Below are 18,166 nucleotides of genomic sequence, written 5' to 3' on the forward strand. Positions count from 1 at the left end.
TTGTGAAAATTGCCAAATATCTAAAAAGAATTTACTAGATTGTTCTGTCATTCAAATTTATATCACTAGATACTAATTTAGGATGTTTTGAATTTTCTGATGCTTTATGATAATTCCTGATCAGTTTTAGTGAAAGTAAATGCTATCTTTGTTGTCTATCTTTGTCAAAGGCTCTTGTTTCTGGAAATAATTTATAGTACATAAAGTCTGAAATGTTTGGGGGAATTAAGCAAAATACACATTACATATAAAGGTGGTAAAGCTCTGCTTCCCATACAAAGGGGGCCCTGCACCTGCCCTTAGTAGTCATTACAGCACGAAGGGCATGTATCTAGTGTAACTTAACAAATTTCATAGATTGGTGGTTACCAGAAGGGAAGGGGGAAGGGGGAGGGAAAAGGGGTAAAGGGCAATACATATGGTGAAGGATGGCAACTAGACTTTTAGTAGTGAACACCATGTAGTCTACACAGAAGTAGAAATATCATGATATACACCTGAAAAATCAATGTTATCTCAATAAAAAATTAAATTAAAAAAAGAGTATATAAAAAAAAGGAAACAGAGGCTCAAGACTGGAACTTGGCCAAAGGCATGAAACAAACTGCCTGTGGGACCAAGACCGCAACCCAGGTCATCTGACACCCCACCCAGTGTGCTTCTCTCTACTCTTCACAGGCTCCTGCATTAGGAGAACTGACAGGGCATCAGTACCGCTCACTACACAGATCAATTCTGGAGAATTTTCTTTCAAGGGGGAAAAATGGTGAAGAATGCAATCACAATTAGGTTAAAGCTATTTGTATTTAATCAAATACATTCCTATGTAGTGGGAGGCAGGAACACCCTATAAAAACCTCTTCACACATGACAAGAAAGACTTCTTTGCTAGGAGATAGGTAGCCATAGTTCTGTAGCTTTATGTGACTTCATATAGCTTTATATAACTAACTTTATAGCTTTCTATAACCTGGCTAACTCACTTTAGTCTTCAGGCGTCAGTATCTACCCTATCAAATGAGGAGACTAAGCCAAAGTTCCTTTTTAGCTCTAAAAGTCTATGCTGTGAAGAGACACAAGTTTATCCGAGTGTGCTTGGAGGCAGGGTGAGAGCAGCCACTCGAATGTTTTGTTCAAATGAGAACTGAATGAATTTGCGGTTCATTTTAACCTTAGGGAAAATAACCTAATTTAGGGAAAATTGTTTCAATATTTCATTGTAAAAAATTAATTTTTGAAGTTTCTTGGCTGAATTTTTGAAAGAAAAAGAGCAACAGAATAGAATATTGGAAGGAAAAGTAGTTGAAGATGATGAAAGTATATGACGATACTGGGTATGACTGTGTGAAGGAGGTCTTCATAGGTCAGAAATATGGGTGACTGTGTGGGTCAGTGGTAATTTCTGACATGCCAAGGAAGTGACTTTGGAAGTATTTTATTTGCAAAGATAAAATGGAGTCTTTTCAGGTTCGAGTGACAAAAGGAAAATTAATTTAACAGAGATTAAGTGTCACGAAATAAGTGAGATTGAGCAAATGAGAAAGAAACACTAGCAAGAATATATGGCAATTTCCACCCCAACAGTTTCATGAGAAGCTGCAGCAGCGGGTAAGAGAGAGACCAGAGGAGAGACGGTCACAGAGACAGACACACACAGTGATCCGCACTGTGCAGAGAAACCAAGCCTTCCCATGCCAAAGATAATCAGTGAAAGAGAGAGAGAGACAGAGAGAGAGAAAGAGAGAAGACAGAGAGAGAGAGAGAGATCAGATTTCAAGAGGACGTGATGTCCCTCTCTCTGAATCTCAGCCTTAAGGAAAAGGCCATCTCCACTGAGTGAGGCCAGGACAACGTCCCTCAGGGCCACTGCTGTATCCACCAGTTAATGAGGAGCCAACAGGACAGAGTGGCAGCAGGCATGCAAAGATGGCCAGTCCTCTGTGCTGATGGGCAGAGGGAAGCAATGGGCAAGGCCCATCTCAGAATTCTCTGCCGGCTCAGGGCACAGTGGGATGCGATGGGATGAGCTTGCTAAAGTCGCTCTCTTAACGACCATGAACTGGAATACAGAAAAGAAAAATCTGAGGAGATGTGTCTTCTCAGTTATAGCCTAGGATTCTCTGTGGGGCCCCTCCTTAAATAAAGGGTGAAGCTTCCCACCCTAGCCCATGATTTTCCTTGTTAAGGGTCAAAGTGGACTTCACCATCATTTAGAGCTGCTTGTCTTTTCAAGAATACCAGAGAAACTTGTAAGGTGATAGAACATTGCCAATTTAAGAGAAATTTTTTTCAATATCAACATGAAATACAATTTAGGAAAGCTCACACAGCCAAAATTTGCGCATTAAAAGGAAGCATAAAGGAACAGAGAGGGACGTGGGTAAAAGTGAGTGAATTTTAAGTGGGTATGTAGCGATATCAGTGTTCCTGGGTGGAAATAGTTGTCAACAGAAAAGAGGTTAGAGGAGGAGAAGTCAGGAGACATGAGTGTGTGTGGGATCCACTGGGAGTTTCTGTTGAGCTCCGATGGGAATCAGAGAGCTGTATCTGCAGACAACAGGGAGTCACTGCAGGCTCTTTAGTAAGAAAAGAAATATTTTAGAGAGAACACCATGGTGTCAGGAAACAAATATTTGCAGCAGAGAATGGCATATTGGGAGATAATTATGATGCTTTTAACCAAACTTAGGGAAGAGAAGCCAACGGAAGGGATAAGTTTGGAGAGTAGAGGGCAGAAGGGTCATTGACACATTTCTAGGCAGTGAATATCAAAGTGGTAGAAGGGACCCGGAGGCCCTAGGGGCAGAAAATGACCCCTGTGTCCAGGAATAGGTCACCACCACACTGGGCACTGCGTATCAAGACCACAGTTTTCAATGAAAGTACTGAGTTTCAGCACTTTCACTTGCTCTGTGATCTTGGGCTCATCTTATGTTCTAAGCCCTGGAATTGCGGTTCCTTCTTAAGAAAGGGAATTGACTGATTTTTCCTAAGGACTACTGGGAGGCTCATTGTTACTGTCCTTTAAAAAAGGAGAGGCAGAGGGGCCAGCCCCATGGTCTAGTGGTTAAGTTCGGCATGCTCCGCTTCAGCAGTCTGGGTTCAGGTCTGGGCGCAGACCTACACCACTTGTTGGCGGCCATGCTGTGGCAGTGACCCACATACAAAATAGAGGAAGACTGGCACAGATGTTAGCTCAGGGTGAATCTTCCACAGCAAAGAAAAAAAAAAAGGAGAGGCAGAGAAAGAAAAAGAACAGCAGAATAACGTGAGAAAAGTTCTGAGTACACTTTTCTCCATAAAAGAAACAAAGAGTGTTGCCTGGCTGTGTGGATGAACTGTGGAGAGGAGCAGTTGTTGTCAGTAGCAGATGGTGGTGGGGTTTCTGTACCCGATCACCTGCTTTTCTTCATCGGAACATCAGAAGCACTGAGAGTTGAAAGCGTTATCTCACGCTTCCCATACTCCGAGAGCGCATCTTTTACAAGATGGGAGCAGTACGCAGAGCCTATTGTACCTGTTAGTTGCATTTTTCAGTTTTCCCCCTTTTTGATAACCCTAACATGAATTCCCTTGCTTCTGAAGAGGGAAGGTGTTCTGAGCACAGCAAACACTCACATAGTTCTGCATCAGATCCGGATGGGTTCTCTCAATGCCGTCATCCAGGATGGTGACCACAATGTTCTTTCCCGTGTAGCCTCTCTTCCAGGCGCCTTCAATATTCATGTCCGATTGGCAGGGATGCGTGTTGTCACTGCAGTGCTAAATGAGGAAGAGGGAGAAATGGACATTGCAGATTACTCAATAGTCAGGAGATGGGAGAATTACCTACTTGTTAAGATAATGCATTAAATTAACAAAAATTTGGTGGATTGCCTGGTTGAGTAGAAGAACAGATCTCCAGCATGATCACAGGGGAAGGCAGGAAGGATAGATGTGGGGAAGGCAAGCGAAACAGAAATCTCTTCTGCTAGCTCTGCTGTGTTCTAATACCATAAATCCTTTGGGAAAATATAATAAAATAAAGTATATCTCAACAGCAGAATAATGGTTGTATCATTTTATTGTTAGTGTGTATTAATGACACATAAAAGGCGTTGTGTAGCATTTCCTTTATAAATCCAGATAAGGTAACTGAAGAACATATACTTTATAATTTCTTAACCAGGCACCTAGAAGCCGATCCAGCTACAAATGAGAACTCAGGCAGCTTTTGTACAGTGTCAGCCAGAGGTGTGCTACTGTGAGAAACCCATGAATGAGAAATAATAACAGTTTCTTCAAACTTCTTTCAATAGATTAACAATAGCTGTTGTACCATAGTTTGTAGGGGGCAGACACTCATTCAGTGCTACTCTGAGAAGGGAAAGAAGAATAGTGCAAAGTACAGAAAGGTGACATACACAGAAAAATGCATGTGAGGGCTTCAAGGTTTATAGAAACATCGAACCTTAGCTCATTATGTGCAGTCATTTCATTCCCCAATGGCTACAACACACAAACATATTGAGAAATGAATTAAACCAGCAGCTTTTCCTGATATAATTTACTAGCCTTTGTCCAACCCACACAATTGTTCCTTCAAAGTCCATCTCTTTGAAATATCCCTCTGAGTGGTGTTGTTTTCCAGGTTCTTAAGACTCAGGAGAGGAACAAAGGAAAAGCAATGTGCTGTAACATAATGCCATAGCAACTGAGACACCCCAGGTCTTTCACCATTCACTATTTCCTTCCTGCTTTGTAATAGTTTAGCACTTCAGGAGGGGAAGAGAATGCAAGCTTGTACGCACTAAGCATAATGGAGACCCCAAGGCCACTGATTCACCCAACACGCACTTTATTGAGCACCTACTACATGCTGGGATATGGCAGTGAGCAAGGTCCCTAACCGAAGGACCCCTCTAAAGGTGAGGTATAGATAATAAATAAACAAACAAATGAGGTCATTCAGAGCACTCATATGTTTTACAGAATTACAGAGGGTGACACGATGGTGAATGCCGAAGGGTCTAAGTATACCACTTTAGGTGGGATGGTCAGAAGGACTCCAGTCTCTGAGAAAGTGAAATGTGGGCTGAGACATGACCGATGAGAAAGAGCTGGTGTGCCCAACAACCTAAACACAAGTGTCTTGGTAGAGGACACAGCAATACAAAGACTGTAAGACAGGAAAGAGCTTAGCACACAGCACACCAAAGACAGAAAGAAGGTAGGGTATGGCTGAAGCTTAGTGAACAAGAGAGAATGGCACAGAAGGCAGCAAATTAGAAGGGGAAGTGAGGTCAGATCATTCGGGGCTTTGTAGCCATGACTTGGCTTTTATTCTAAGTACAACCTAAATGGAAGCTCATCTCTTTCCAAACTTCATTCCTCAAAATCAGATGCTAACTAGTGACAGATACCTCTAACGCCCCCTGACATGAATTTGTTGATTAATTTATTCCCCAAATGAGACTGCCTTTGTTGAATGTTATAAACACACTTGAGTAGTTTTAGGAAAAGTAGTAGTTTTAAGAAAGGGTGCACCCATTTTTCATCACAGATAATATCAATTTCATAGGGAATAGGGGCTTCTATATTTTATGAAGATTTGCATCTTCTCCTCACCGTCTTGACTTCTTTCTGGCACTTGAAGTCCTGCACACACACACTCTACTACCATAGTCTGTACTCTGCTGATCCAAATTCGTCTCTCCTCAGTTTTCCAGGCACAGCGCAGGTCCTACCTCCTCCTATAAATTCTTCTTGAGTTCTTCAGCCTACTGTCTGTCTCTTCCCCTTCCCTCAACTTAGGCACACACATACACGCATACAAAGACACACAACACACACACCGTTCTTCACAATTCAACCCCTACTCACTGAATTCTGCTGAACTGTTGAATCTTCTGTGTGAATTTTGTCTCCTTGATTATGAGACCAAGTCTAGAACCAAGTCTAACCTAGGATTTCAGTAAATATTGGTTAATTAATTACACAGCAGAAATGAGAGCATATCTTCACTATGTTTCCAAGTTCAAATCTGCCATTATGTTTATTGTTCCGACCTCTCCAGAAGTATATACCCAGCTAATGCTTGGTTAATGGAGACAATCATGAAAGAAAGAGCGTAGCTTTCTGAAAATTCTACGTTTTTCAGAAGTCTCATTCTAGCCAAGAGTTTGGGCCTCTCCTGACCAAATATTTTAATTTAACACAAAGCAACCTTGACAGGTTTCCATTTCATTTTTTCTCTTTCAAAATCTGCTCTGGCCACCTGTGGTATTGTTTGTGACATGAAGTAATGTTAATGTGGCCACGAGGTGGGCTGGAGGAAGGAAATGCACAGGAAATCAGTAACCCACAAATGGGACAACCGTCCTGGAGTAGTGGGATGCGGCCTGAAATTGTAATTATGAAAATTGAAGAAAACCAGCTGTCTATGGAAAACATGTGTGTTAAAAGTGGAGTAATTAGGTTTCTTCCTTCTACCTCTCCTTCTATTCAATCTGACTTTACCATTAAATATTTTCGTACCACCTTTTTTCTTTTCATCCACCAACATGGTATTAGTGGAAGGCGAAGGAGAAGAAACATCCAATTGATACTTTCATTTGGATAATCTAATATAGTGAGTAGTCAAGATGTCAAAAGGAAAAAAAAGATGAGCAGAGCCTGGGGTGTTTCTCATAAGTTAATAATAATGTCAGAGGACCCTTAATTCAGAACCCTAAATCCTGAATGTGAACCTTAGATTTTTTTAACTTTTAGCTTTTTTTGTGTGTGTGTGAGGAAGATCAGCCCTGAGCTAACATCCGTGCTAATCCTCCTCTTTTTGCTGAGGAAGACCGGCTCTGAGCTAACATCTATTGCCAATCCTCCTCCTTTTTTTTCCCCCAAAGTCCCAGTAGATAGTTGTATGTCATAGTTGCACATCCTTCTAGTTGCTGTATGTGGGACGCGGCCTCCGCATGGCCGGAGAAGTGGTGCCTCGGTGCGCACCCAGGATCCAAACCCCGGCCGCCAATAGTGGAGCGCGCGCACTTAACCGCTAAGCCATGGCGCCGGCCCGAACCTTAGATTTTTAACACATATTTCAAGTGGTCCATGCTTCCAAATATTTTTCTAATATAGTTGTTTCTAGTATAGTTGTTTGGAATACCCAAGTTGTCCAAAGAGCAAAGACTATGGAAAATATTGATGCCAGTCAACACTGACCAAAGAAGAGAATGAGTTTATCATTTCTTCACCTGCCTGATCAAAATGGTCTTTAAACTAAGCTCTATTTACTAACCGGAATCTGTGTTACAGTAGGACTCAAAGGCAAAAGGAACACAAAATAGCCATGATTCCCTCATATACTGTCAACCATGTTGGGAAGATCTCTGCCAGAGATAGAGCTAGAGACTAGTTTCTGGAATTGTGTTACCACATATGCAGTCCATAGCCTGGTATTCACAAAAGGGGCCAGTCAGAAACTTCTAGCATATCTGAAGCTGATAAAAACCACATATGTGCACAGTGTTTGCAAGATAAATATTTATAATAAATGTATGTACCTTCAGTTCCGAATAATGTACTATATTTCAATGATGGTCTATGCACAAATGATTAAGTATTTAGAAACGACACAAAATGGAAAATATCTGCAGAAACAATGGTTACCACCTAGGACTCCCACTTCCTTATCCATAAAAGCTTTTATTCTTTTTAGGAATGAAATTTTAAAAAGATTGTTCAGTGAGTTCTAGAAACAGCATTTTCCATACCAGGGTTATGAGCTATTCTCCTATAAACCACTCTGGGTGTGTCCACTTCTCTTGTGTCTTCATAAACATATCACAGTGTTTGCTTAATGAAAGCACAGTTTATACCCAAAATAAACACCTTTGTTATGTTCTCACCATCATTTTCTTCAGACTAGGGGGAAAAAACCCTCAATATCATTCCTCTTAAACTTCTCCAAGTTCTGAGGGTCTCCAATGATCTGCCAATTTATAAGCTGCCAATAGCCTGCTAACACTGAAAGCATCTGTTGTTCATTGTTATTGATACAGCGGTTCATAAGACTGCATCTCTGACTATCCAATGTAATAAGAAAGCAGAATTAAATATACAGAAAATCTCTTTTATAGACAAATTCAGAAACATATCTAGTCAACTTAGTAAAATGTATATATACTTGAAATCCTTTGTAAAGTTTTGAGTCCAAGAGCTCTAAGAAATTGAAAAAAATAGAACTGATACTCCCTTAGGTGGAAATGTAACTGACATCTACTAGCTCCTCACATGGCCAAGCGCTATACTAATCACTTTATATGGACTAGCTTCATTTAAGACTCAGAACAACAATTTGAGAGAGGTACTTTTACTTTTATCATCTGCTTTTAACAGATAAAGAAAATGAGATTTATCAGCGCAGGTGACTTTCCAGAGTTCAAACAGCTGGTCAATAGAAGAATTAGGATTCAAAACCAAGCACTCTGACACCAGCCCACACGGCTATGGAAACTCCTCAACTGTTAAAAACTGAAACGGAGGGCCAGCCCCGTGGCTTGGTGGTTGAGTGCGCGCGCTCCGCTGCTGGTGGCCCGGGTTCGGATCCCGGGCGCGCCCCGATGTACCGCTTCTCCAGCTATGCGGAGGTCAAGTCCCACGTACAGCAACTGGAAGGATGTGCATCTATGACATACAACTATCTACTAGGGCTTTGGGGGACAAAAAAAAAAAAAACTGAAACGGAAAGGGCTTAGAGGTAGAGGAGGGCAAAAGACATGCAAATTAAGATAAGGAGTAGATAAGGAGTGAATGTTAGACAAGATAGCACCAGTAAAGAAATTCAAATAATGGAAATTTCACTGACCTTAGCACTGTGATCTGTGCATTCAGGTGATAAGGTGAAATATAGTTGGATAAGACCTAATTTTTCCTCATTCCACTTATTGCAACACATCTTTTAGGAAATCACCAAGTTTCTATTTGAATAGTTTCAACGACAGGGAGCTCACTTCTTACTAAATAACCAACGATGTGCTGGTAAATCAGTTCTTTAAAAAAAAACAAACCATTATTTGTAGTGTTTGCCAATTTCCATGGTGTAAATACTCACATCATGGCCAGTTTTAAACTACCACACTCATAAAATGCCTGAATCTGTAACAAGAAGCTTTCATGAGCAGTTGGAAGGCTGCTCCAGCATACCACTGGAAACAGCTCACTCCACTGTTAGTCGTGCTCTGTTTCTGATGAAGTCATCCCTTCCTATGGGTCTGACATCTGCTTCTCAGGACTCGGGAATTACTAGGAAGTACGCAGGAGTAGTTCTCCCCTTCACAGTTTCAGACAACAGATTTATGTCTTCTTGCATTTATTTGGAGAAGATCTTCTTTCTTTAACCTTTATTTCTCTAAGATACCTAAAGAAACCGGACTTTGGACTTTTGTGAGGCCATAAGCTAATGGGCTCTCCTTGGGATATACGAAGTAGAGATTCTGTGACTCCAAAATTGAAGATGCCTTCACAGATTTTTGAAAATTAAGCTAGGGAAGTTCTAACACATTTACTACTATATTTATGAGCTGATTTGATGGACTTCAAATCCTGTGTTATCACACAGATGCAAAAAAAAATTTCCCTTGGCCAAAATAGATTCAATGTCCAATTATTCAAGGATGATTATTCAATTTGTGAATTTTCCAGAAATTCCAAGGAAGCCCAGTATGTTTCAACAACATCAAACTCAGCATAGCAGCTAAGGACTCTAGCTGGGCGAATCAGGAAGAGTTAAGGTTGAATTCCACCTCTGCTACTGTCCAGCTATATGACTTTGTCAAGTTACCTAAATTCTTAAAACCTAACCTGTAGTTGGAAAGCAGAGAATTGCTATAAAGATTAAAGAAGATAAAGTATACAACAAATGGCTGCTGTTATTATGATCAAGTTGTTGTTGATGACAGCACAATCATAGGAGGTATCAGTGTTCCTAATAGTTTAGAGAAGACGACCTTGGTTTCAAAAAAAAAGAGAGATGGATTACTACAAAATAATGAGATGATGGTTCCCTTCATTGTCTGGAGAAGTGGGTTAGGCAAACTTGAACAAGCAATTGATCATTTGTAAGGATAGCTGAGATGACCTGAATATTTTACATTTGGGGCTAAGGGCCTTGGCTGGGGGATGGAGACTGGGGTGAAGTGCAGGAGGAAAGAACAGCATCCAATTATTTTCTGGTGCATTGGTCAAATGGCCTCCTATGAATCATCATGTTTTATTCCACACATTTTTAACAGTATTCCAAGTCCACTAGAACCATGGTTCACATCTACTATAATATAAATTTGACAGAGGATCATTTTTCACTTACAAAATTTTAAGGACATCCCATATAATACAAAAAAAAATCAGAAAATAGTGGATGTTAGAAGAAAGACTGTGGTGTACAAAATACATCTATATAGAAGAACATGAGAATAAATCCAGTTCCTGAAATTCTACTTACAAGTGAGGATCAAGAAATTAAGGCAGTACATGGGGCCAGCCTTGTGGCATAGTGGTTAAGTTCGGCATACTCTGCTTCAGCAGCCTAGGTTCGCAGGTTCGGATCCCAGGCGCAGACCTATACCACTCATCAGCCATGCTGTGGCAGTGACCCACATACAAAATAGAGGAAGACTGGCACAGATGTTAGCTCAGGGCTAATCTTCCTCAAGCAAAAAAAGAGGAAGACTGGCACAGATGTTAGCTCAGGGCTAATCTTCCTCAAGCAAAAAAAGAGGAAGACTGGCAACAGATGTTAGCTAAGGCGAATCTTCCTCAGCAAAAAAAAGAAAGAAAGAAATTAAGGCAGTACAATTAACTGATCTTTGACAAAAGAGCAAAGATGACAATGGACCAAAGATAGTCTTTTCAACAAATGGTGCTGGAACACCCACATGTAAAAAAATCAATTTAGACACAGATGTTATACTCTTCACAAAAATTAACTCAAAATGGATTATAGACCTAAATGTAAAATGCAAAATTAAAACTCCTGGAAGATAACATAGGAGAAAACCTACACGACTTTGGGTAGGGCGATGACTTTTTAGATAAAACACCAAAGGCATAATCTGTGAAAGAAATAATTGAAAAGCTGGACTTCATTAAAATTAAAAACTCCAGCTCCGTGAAAGACAATGTCAAGAGAAATGAGATGACAAACCACAGCCTGTGAGAAAATATTTGCAAAAGGCACATCTGATACAGGACTGTTATCCAAAATATACGAAGTACTCTAAAGCTCAACAACAAGAAAACAAAAAATCTGATTAAAAAATCGGCCAAAGACCTTAACCGACACCTCACCAAAGATACACAGATGACAAACAAGCATATGAGAAGATACTCAAAACATCACATGTCCTTAGGGAAATGCAAATTAAAACAAGATACCACTATACACCTATTAGAATGGCCAAAATCCAGAACAGTGACAACACCAAAGATGGCGAGGATGTGGAGGAACAGGAACTCTCATTCACTGCTGGTGGGAAGGTGAAGTGGTACAGTCGCTTTGGAAGAGAGTTTGACGGTTTCTTACAAAACTAAATATACTCTTACCACGAGATCCAGCAATTGCACTCCTTGATATGTACTCAAAGGAGTTGAAAACTTATGTCCACACAAAAACCTGCACATGGATATTTATAGCAGCTTTATTCATAATTGCCAAAACTTGAGAGCAATCTACATGTGCTTCAGTAGGTAAATGGATAAATCAACTGTGGTGCATCCAGACAATGGAATATTATTCAGCACTAAAAAAAATAAGCTATCAAGCCTTGAAAAGACATGGAGGAAACTTAAATGCACATTACTAAGTGAAAGAAGCCAATCTGAAAAGTCTACACACTGTATGATTCCAACTGTATGATATTCTGGAAGAGGCCAAACAATGGAGACAGTAGAAAAATCAGTGGCTGCCAGGGATGGGGGATCAGGGGATGAATAGGCAGAGCACAGAGGATTTTCAGGGCAGTAGAAATACTCTTGCATGATAGTACAATGATGGATACATGGCATTATACATTTGTCCAAACCCATAGAATGTAAACCACCAAGAGTGAACCCTAATGTAAATGATGGATTTTATTGGGTGATTATGATGTGGCAAGGCAGGTTCATCAATTGTAAGACATATACCACTCTGGTAGGGGTTGTTGATAATGGGGGACGCTCTGCATGAGTGGGGGCAGGAGGTATATAGGAAATCTCTGTACCTTCCCTTCAATTTTGCTGCGAAGTTAAAACTGCTCTAAAAAAATAAAGTCTTTTGAAAAAAAGAAAAAAAAAGGAAATTGAGCAGAGCAGCCAAAGGATAACTGGATGGCCCATGGATTTAGTTAAGTGGACAACATTTCCCTCATTTTTAAATTTTGTCATCCTCTTGGAATCTTCCCACACCTGACATATCTTGAAATAGAAACTTTCAGTCCTAAAAATACTTAAAGCAAAAACCAATAAGCCAACAAACAAATCATATGTCCTTTAAGGGATCTCTACATGTCTTAGTGTTTGGAGAACTGGTTGCAGCTATCTTACCTGGTCTTGTTGCTAAAGGGTAACCAGGGTCTCTAAAACTTTCTGGATATTTCTGAGACACTAAGACCAAGCCTGCTTTGACATGTATAGCCCACTGCACCTTCCAGGGTTCACACTATTCCCAAATACCTCAGGTCCAAAAATTGAGTCAGGTTTTGGAATTCTGGGTCTGAAACCACAGCTTCCTTCTCTTTTGTTCCTATAGTTATTCCATAAATCCTTCAATTTTTCATAGCACCTTGCAATTCAGGCCACGGCCCTGATCTACTGCTTTTAACCTTTCTAACCCATCTTATGCTTCCAATCTATCCCCCTTTCATTCAAAAAAATTTTTTTGTCAAGCACTTACTACATTCTGGTCACTATACTGACCATGACACTGTCCCTATGCTCAAGTCCTTGAAGTCTAGTCTATGTGACAGACAGATAAGGAATTTTATAAAAATACAAGTTAAGTATTACAACGGGGGTTCTCAGGGTACTGTGGGAATGTGGAGCCTAGTCAGGAGAAAGCACGGGAAGGCTGAGAGCACGTCCCAGAGAAAATGACATTTAAACTGAGCCCCCAAATATGAGTTGACTAGCCAGAGGGCAAGCAGGGCATGAAGAGGATGTTTATTTTTGGTAGGGGTATAGAATAATCAGAGAGAGACTGGAGTGTTAAAGGAACTGAAGGAAATTCAGTACAGCTGGAGAATACATATGTGAGAGGCGGTGGGAGATGAGAAAAATGGAAAGAGATGAGACTGGAGAGGTAAGCAGAGGCCAGAAGTCTGTACATATTCTTATAGGCCATGTTTTTTTACAAAATTTGAGCTTTATCGTAATTTGATGTAAAATCATTTAAGGTTTTTAAGATAGGGATTGACATCGTTTGGATGTCTAAAATGCATCTCAAACTTAATTCCAAAGAAAAACACGATCTTTCCCCTCTGACTCCTACAACGCTGCTCCCGCTCAGGGCTCTCCATCTCCCCCACACCAGTACGTGGCATCTGTGGCTCCTCTCCTTCTCTAACGTCCATCAGCACATCTTTCACAACAGATCTTAAACCTAACCTCTTCCTACCATCTTCATGGCTCCACACTGATTCAAGCTACTATCATTGCTTATTCCTCTACAGTCTATTCTCCACACTGTAGTAAAAGTGATCATTGTAAATTATGTCAGATTTATTCTCAATAAATATTCCCAATAATTCCCAAGCTCCAATGACTTTCCCTCACACTTTCAGTAATATCCCAAGTCCGTTCCGTGTCCTATAAAGTGCTTCATGACCTGATTTGAAGCCGTCTCCCTGACCTTTTGACCTCCCCTTTTGTCCTTACTCTATTCCACTACGCTGTCCTCTTCCATCCCAACCCCACTCCCACCTCAAAGCCTTTAAACTTGCTATTTTCTCACACTAGAATATTCCTCAGATAACCTTATGACTCCCGCTTTTATGCTCAAATATCACTCCCCAAGAGAGGCTTTCCCTATTCAATCTATCTGAAATAGCATTCCATGTCATTCGTACCCTTGACTCTGACTTTCTTTTCTTCATAGCGCTCAAATACTATATTATATATCAATCTGTCTCTATTGTATGCCTCCCAAACTAGATTGTAAACTCCATGAAGGCAGCCACTTTGCCTTATTTATTTCTGTATCTATGGTGTCTAAGGTATAGTAGAAGTTCAAAATTATATGCCAGTTGAATGAACAGATTGAGTTTTAAAAAGTCACTTTGGGTCCTATAGAACACAAAGGAAAGCATGGAGACTAATTAATTGGGAGAGAGCTCTAGTGATCAAGAGATGACAGTGGCCTAGCTTAGTGGGAACAGCAGAAAACTACAGAATTTGATACACAGTAGGCATTCTAAATATGTGTTGTTAATGACAATGAATGAGTATGGTGAGAGAGGAATCAAGAACGATCAAATATCTGGCTTGGACTACAAAGCAAACGGTGGGATCACTTACTAAGCAAAGACACACAGGAACAGGAGAAAATTTGGTTGGAGAATGAAAATATTGCATTCAGTTTTAGAAATATGGAAACTGAAGTAACATCCAAATAGGAGTAGCTTGTAGCAACTGGATATGTGGATCTAAAGTGTCTTTCTGCCCAGATCCACAACTGAATTCTTCCTAAAATTTTGGCATCATGCTATTTCCCATCGCAAATCTTTCTCATGTCTATAAAGCATGAACATCGTAGCCTTCAAGTTGCTTCACAATCTGGCAAGGAACATTCATTGTCTGGTGCCATTTGTTGCCTCTAAGTTAAAAAATCCCTGAGGGCAGCATAGAGTGTGTACATTTGATGCACTTGGCAAAATTTGGGGTAATTACCAGATATAGCTAATAGCAAAAATGGGCACAATTCTCTAGCGCTCCCTGTACCTATGGCACTTGCAATTCCTCCCCTTAAGCAATGAGGTTATTTCTTCATTCTTTGATTCTGAGCTGGCCTGGTGACTTGCTTTGGCCAAAAGATTGTAGCAGAAGTGACAATTACCCTTTCACCCAGTTTCACCCTTTCTCTTGTAATCCTTCTTGGCTGCCATGTGAACAAGCCAAGGCAGCCTGCTAGAAGATGAGAGACCACATGCAACAGACAAAAGCTGTCCCAGCTAAGACCATGCTAGACTAACTAGCCCCCAGCTGACCCAGAATGACTCACAGATGCATTAGTGAGCCCACATGAAACCAGAGAACTGTCCAGCTGAGCTCAGCCCAAACTGCAGACATGCAGCATCATAAATAAATCACTGTTGTTTTAAGCCACAAAATCTTGGGGGTGGTTTTTATACAGCAAACGCTAATTAACATACGAGGTTATCAGTCTAAGGGAAGTAAGTCAAACCAGAAAGACAGGAGAAAATTGGTGCATCAAGTTGAAGCAGTTTATCTAGAAGAAAGGAAGAGTTGGCTGTATAATTGGGGGGAAGAGCATTGAGGACACCTAAATGTATCAAATATATGATTTTAAAGCAAATTCTAAGATCTCTGCACGTTCGTTCCAGCCTTCTCTTCATGGGAAACCCAGTGTTGTTCTGCTCACCCCATCCAACACTCATATCAGCAATCTCTGATTATATACGGGTCTTATCTTCCCAATAAAATTACAAGCCACTTGTGGTAATGGAGTCGGTATTATGTATCTTTATAATCTCTGCAGTTCATAGTAAAAATACCCAATAATTCGTGAATTGATATTTATTTAAGGGAAAAGGCAGAAGTAAATTCTGGGATAAAATGCAGAAGAAGATAATTTACATAGTTAAGACGTAATGCAGGTAATAGAAATGGTTCAAATAAGATCTAGAAATCTTTGTCTTCCACACACTGGCTCATAAGAGGGCACCTGCCTATTCAACTTTACCAGTGAAAAGATTCAAGAAATAATATAGGAAAAGTGCAGGGATGGAAGCCTCCATAAGGAATTATATAAGAAGAGAAGACGACAATCATTTAGGGGTGCCTATTATGCTAATGTTCCACTAATGATGTTCAACACTCCTTGCAGAAGAAGTCAGAAGAGATGCAACATAGTGACAGGTGAGTTATTATCCCCTTACAGGCCTGGTGGGAAACTTCTCCCGTCTGAAGAGGAGCTCAGACACAGGTCTATTTCCTTTGGAACAACACAGGGCTTGGTAGAAGTGAACACTTCTTGACTCTTCTCTGGTTTTTGGTCAATGGCTCAATTTTAATCTTCTCTTTCCTTCTAGGTCATGCAGTAAATTCTTCCATGAGTTGAGGAGAGACTCAGTTTTACTAAATGACTTTCTTCCTGGATGACTATGAATCAAGAACCAAGTATTCATAATATACTACTTTTTGCCAAATTGTGCAATTAGTAAATTAGTAAGTTGTGTTTGCTTTGGGATGATCTCAATTAAAATGTTTTCCTTAAGTGCCTATAAAGCCAAGAAACAATTCCTATGTTGTAGCTCATGAAAATGAATTTTAGAAGCAACAGAGCTGCATTATTTAATAATTATGTGAACATTACCAAGAAGCAAACCTCATTCTTTTCCAAAATGTAATTTCTTGGTTTACATTATTCACAAGATTCTGCTTGCATAGAACTCTTCACCCTCTTGGTCTCCTCTATGCACAAATCTGGCTCAGAAACTCCTGTCTCCTCTTTTTTACCCAGGATCTCAGGAAGAAGAGCTAAGAGAGATTAGTGGACTCTTCTCATTCTTTAAAATGAGTAAGACACAGCATGATTTGAATAAGCATAACCAACTGGCTTCAGAACTGAACTGCCCCACTACTTGTATTTTTTCAAAATCACAAAATAAATTTTGAGAAAAATGATAGAAAACAGTTTTCTAATATCAGAGACATTTAAGGTCAGGGAGGAAGAATCTGAATATCATTTGTAGACATTTGAATATAATCTTACTAATCCGTCAAGTTTTTCATTTATATTATTTCAAGAATGGCAATATTCTCATGAAACATTATGGTAGAGAGTGTTATTTTTCAGGTGAGAAGAAAATTTATTTTTTAGTTGAAAAAATAATGAAGAACAGGAACAAACTTATATAAGATACTCTCAAACCCTCAATCCTTTTGCCACCAGGTTTTTATCACATAATCATTTTCTCTTAAATAGATGGGTAGATGGGTGGTTGGGTGGGTGGATGGATGGATGGACGGACAAATAGACAGAGGGATGAAGGGACAAATGGATGGACAAAGGATGAATGGATGGACAAGTAAACAAATAGACAATACAAGTCTTATCACATTTTGATTTTTCTCAAATTTTTATTGAAAGATGTGCTCCTTTCCGGAACCCTGCAGAACTTATGAACAGGAAAAGCCACTTCAACTTCCTTAAGTCAACCCCTCAAACTCCCATAGATTAAATGCTCCCAAAGGATATTTTCAATCAAGACCAAGTCACAAAAATGACACATATATAGAAGTAAGAGGATACAGAGAGATGGAAGAGGAGAGAGGATCAAATGCACATAACAGTGAAGCCACGCATAGTCAAGTGATGTCCAAAACTATTAGATAACTCATCCTTTTTCAGAATAAGAACCACTTGAGGTTTCCTAAATAGAACATATTTAACTTACTTAAAGTTAACATATAATGTTTAAGAAATTTGGTCTTAAACATTAACAGTGGCTCCCCTAATTTTTGTCTCAAAAAAGGCATTAAAGTAGATGCCCTTAAAGGACAAAAAAGATTTGTTAGTCTGTTGGAATTATAAACACAAATTAAAGGGATGTGGAATTTCAAATAGTCCTTTCAGATTTTAACTTTGTTTCTCTCTGGATATGAGATTACTGACAACTTTCTGAATGTTCTGAAGGTTCTCAAGGGTTTTCGCCCTGCCCTCTAAGAAGTCATTAACTCAAATACTTCTGTTTCTACAAGAAACCTGTAATAATCATGGTATCAAAACTCTGCCAAGAGGGAATAATATTATCAGTGTGTCAAAATTCTTATTCTTAAAATTAAGTGACATCAGAGAAATAGGATGGTCAAAATCCACATGGCCATAACTAGTGGCAGACAAAAATCTGAATTCACCTCTGCTTTCCTGTCAACACAACAGCCCACTCTGACAGCCACAAATCTTTTCTTTTTC

The 18,166-nt window shown here is 39.8% G+C and overlaps 1 protein-coding gene across 5 annotated transcripts in view; it reads right to left on the minus strand.

Moving 5' to 3' along the window:
• PCSK5 (proprotein convertase subtilisin/kexin type 5) overlaps nucleotides 1-18,166 on the minus strand; it is a 448,916-nt gene that overhangs the window by 330,106 nt on the left and 100,644 nt on the right. For all 5 annotated transcript variants that reach the window (XM_058565628.1, XM_058565627.1, XM_058565629.1 and 2 more), the window contains exon 4: nucleotides 3,619-3,762. In XM_058565628.1, coding sequence (XP_058421611.1) covers nucleotides 3,619-3,762 — 144 coding nt within the window. The remainder of the gene's footprint in view (nucleotides 1-3,618; nucleotides 3,763-18,166) is intronic.

This window comes from Diceros bicornis, chromosome 22 (assembly GCF_020826845.1).
Source record: "Diceros bicornis minor isolate mBicDic1 chromosome 22, mDicBic1.mat.cur, whole genome shotgun sequence".
NCBI lineage: Eukaryota > Metazoa > Chordata > Mammalia > Perissodactyla > Rhinocerotidae > Diceros > Diceros bicornis.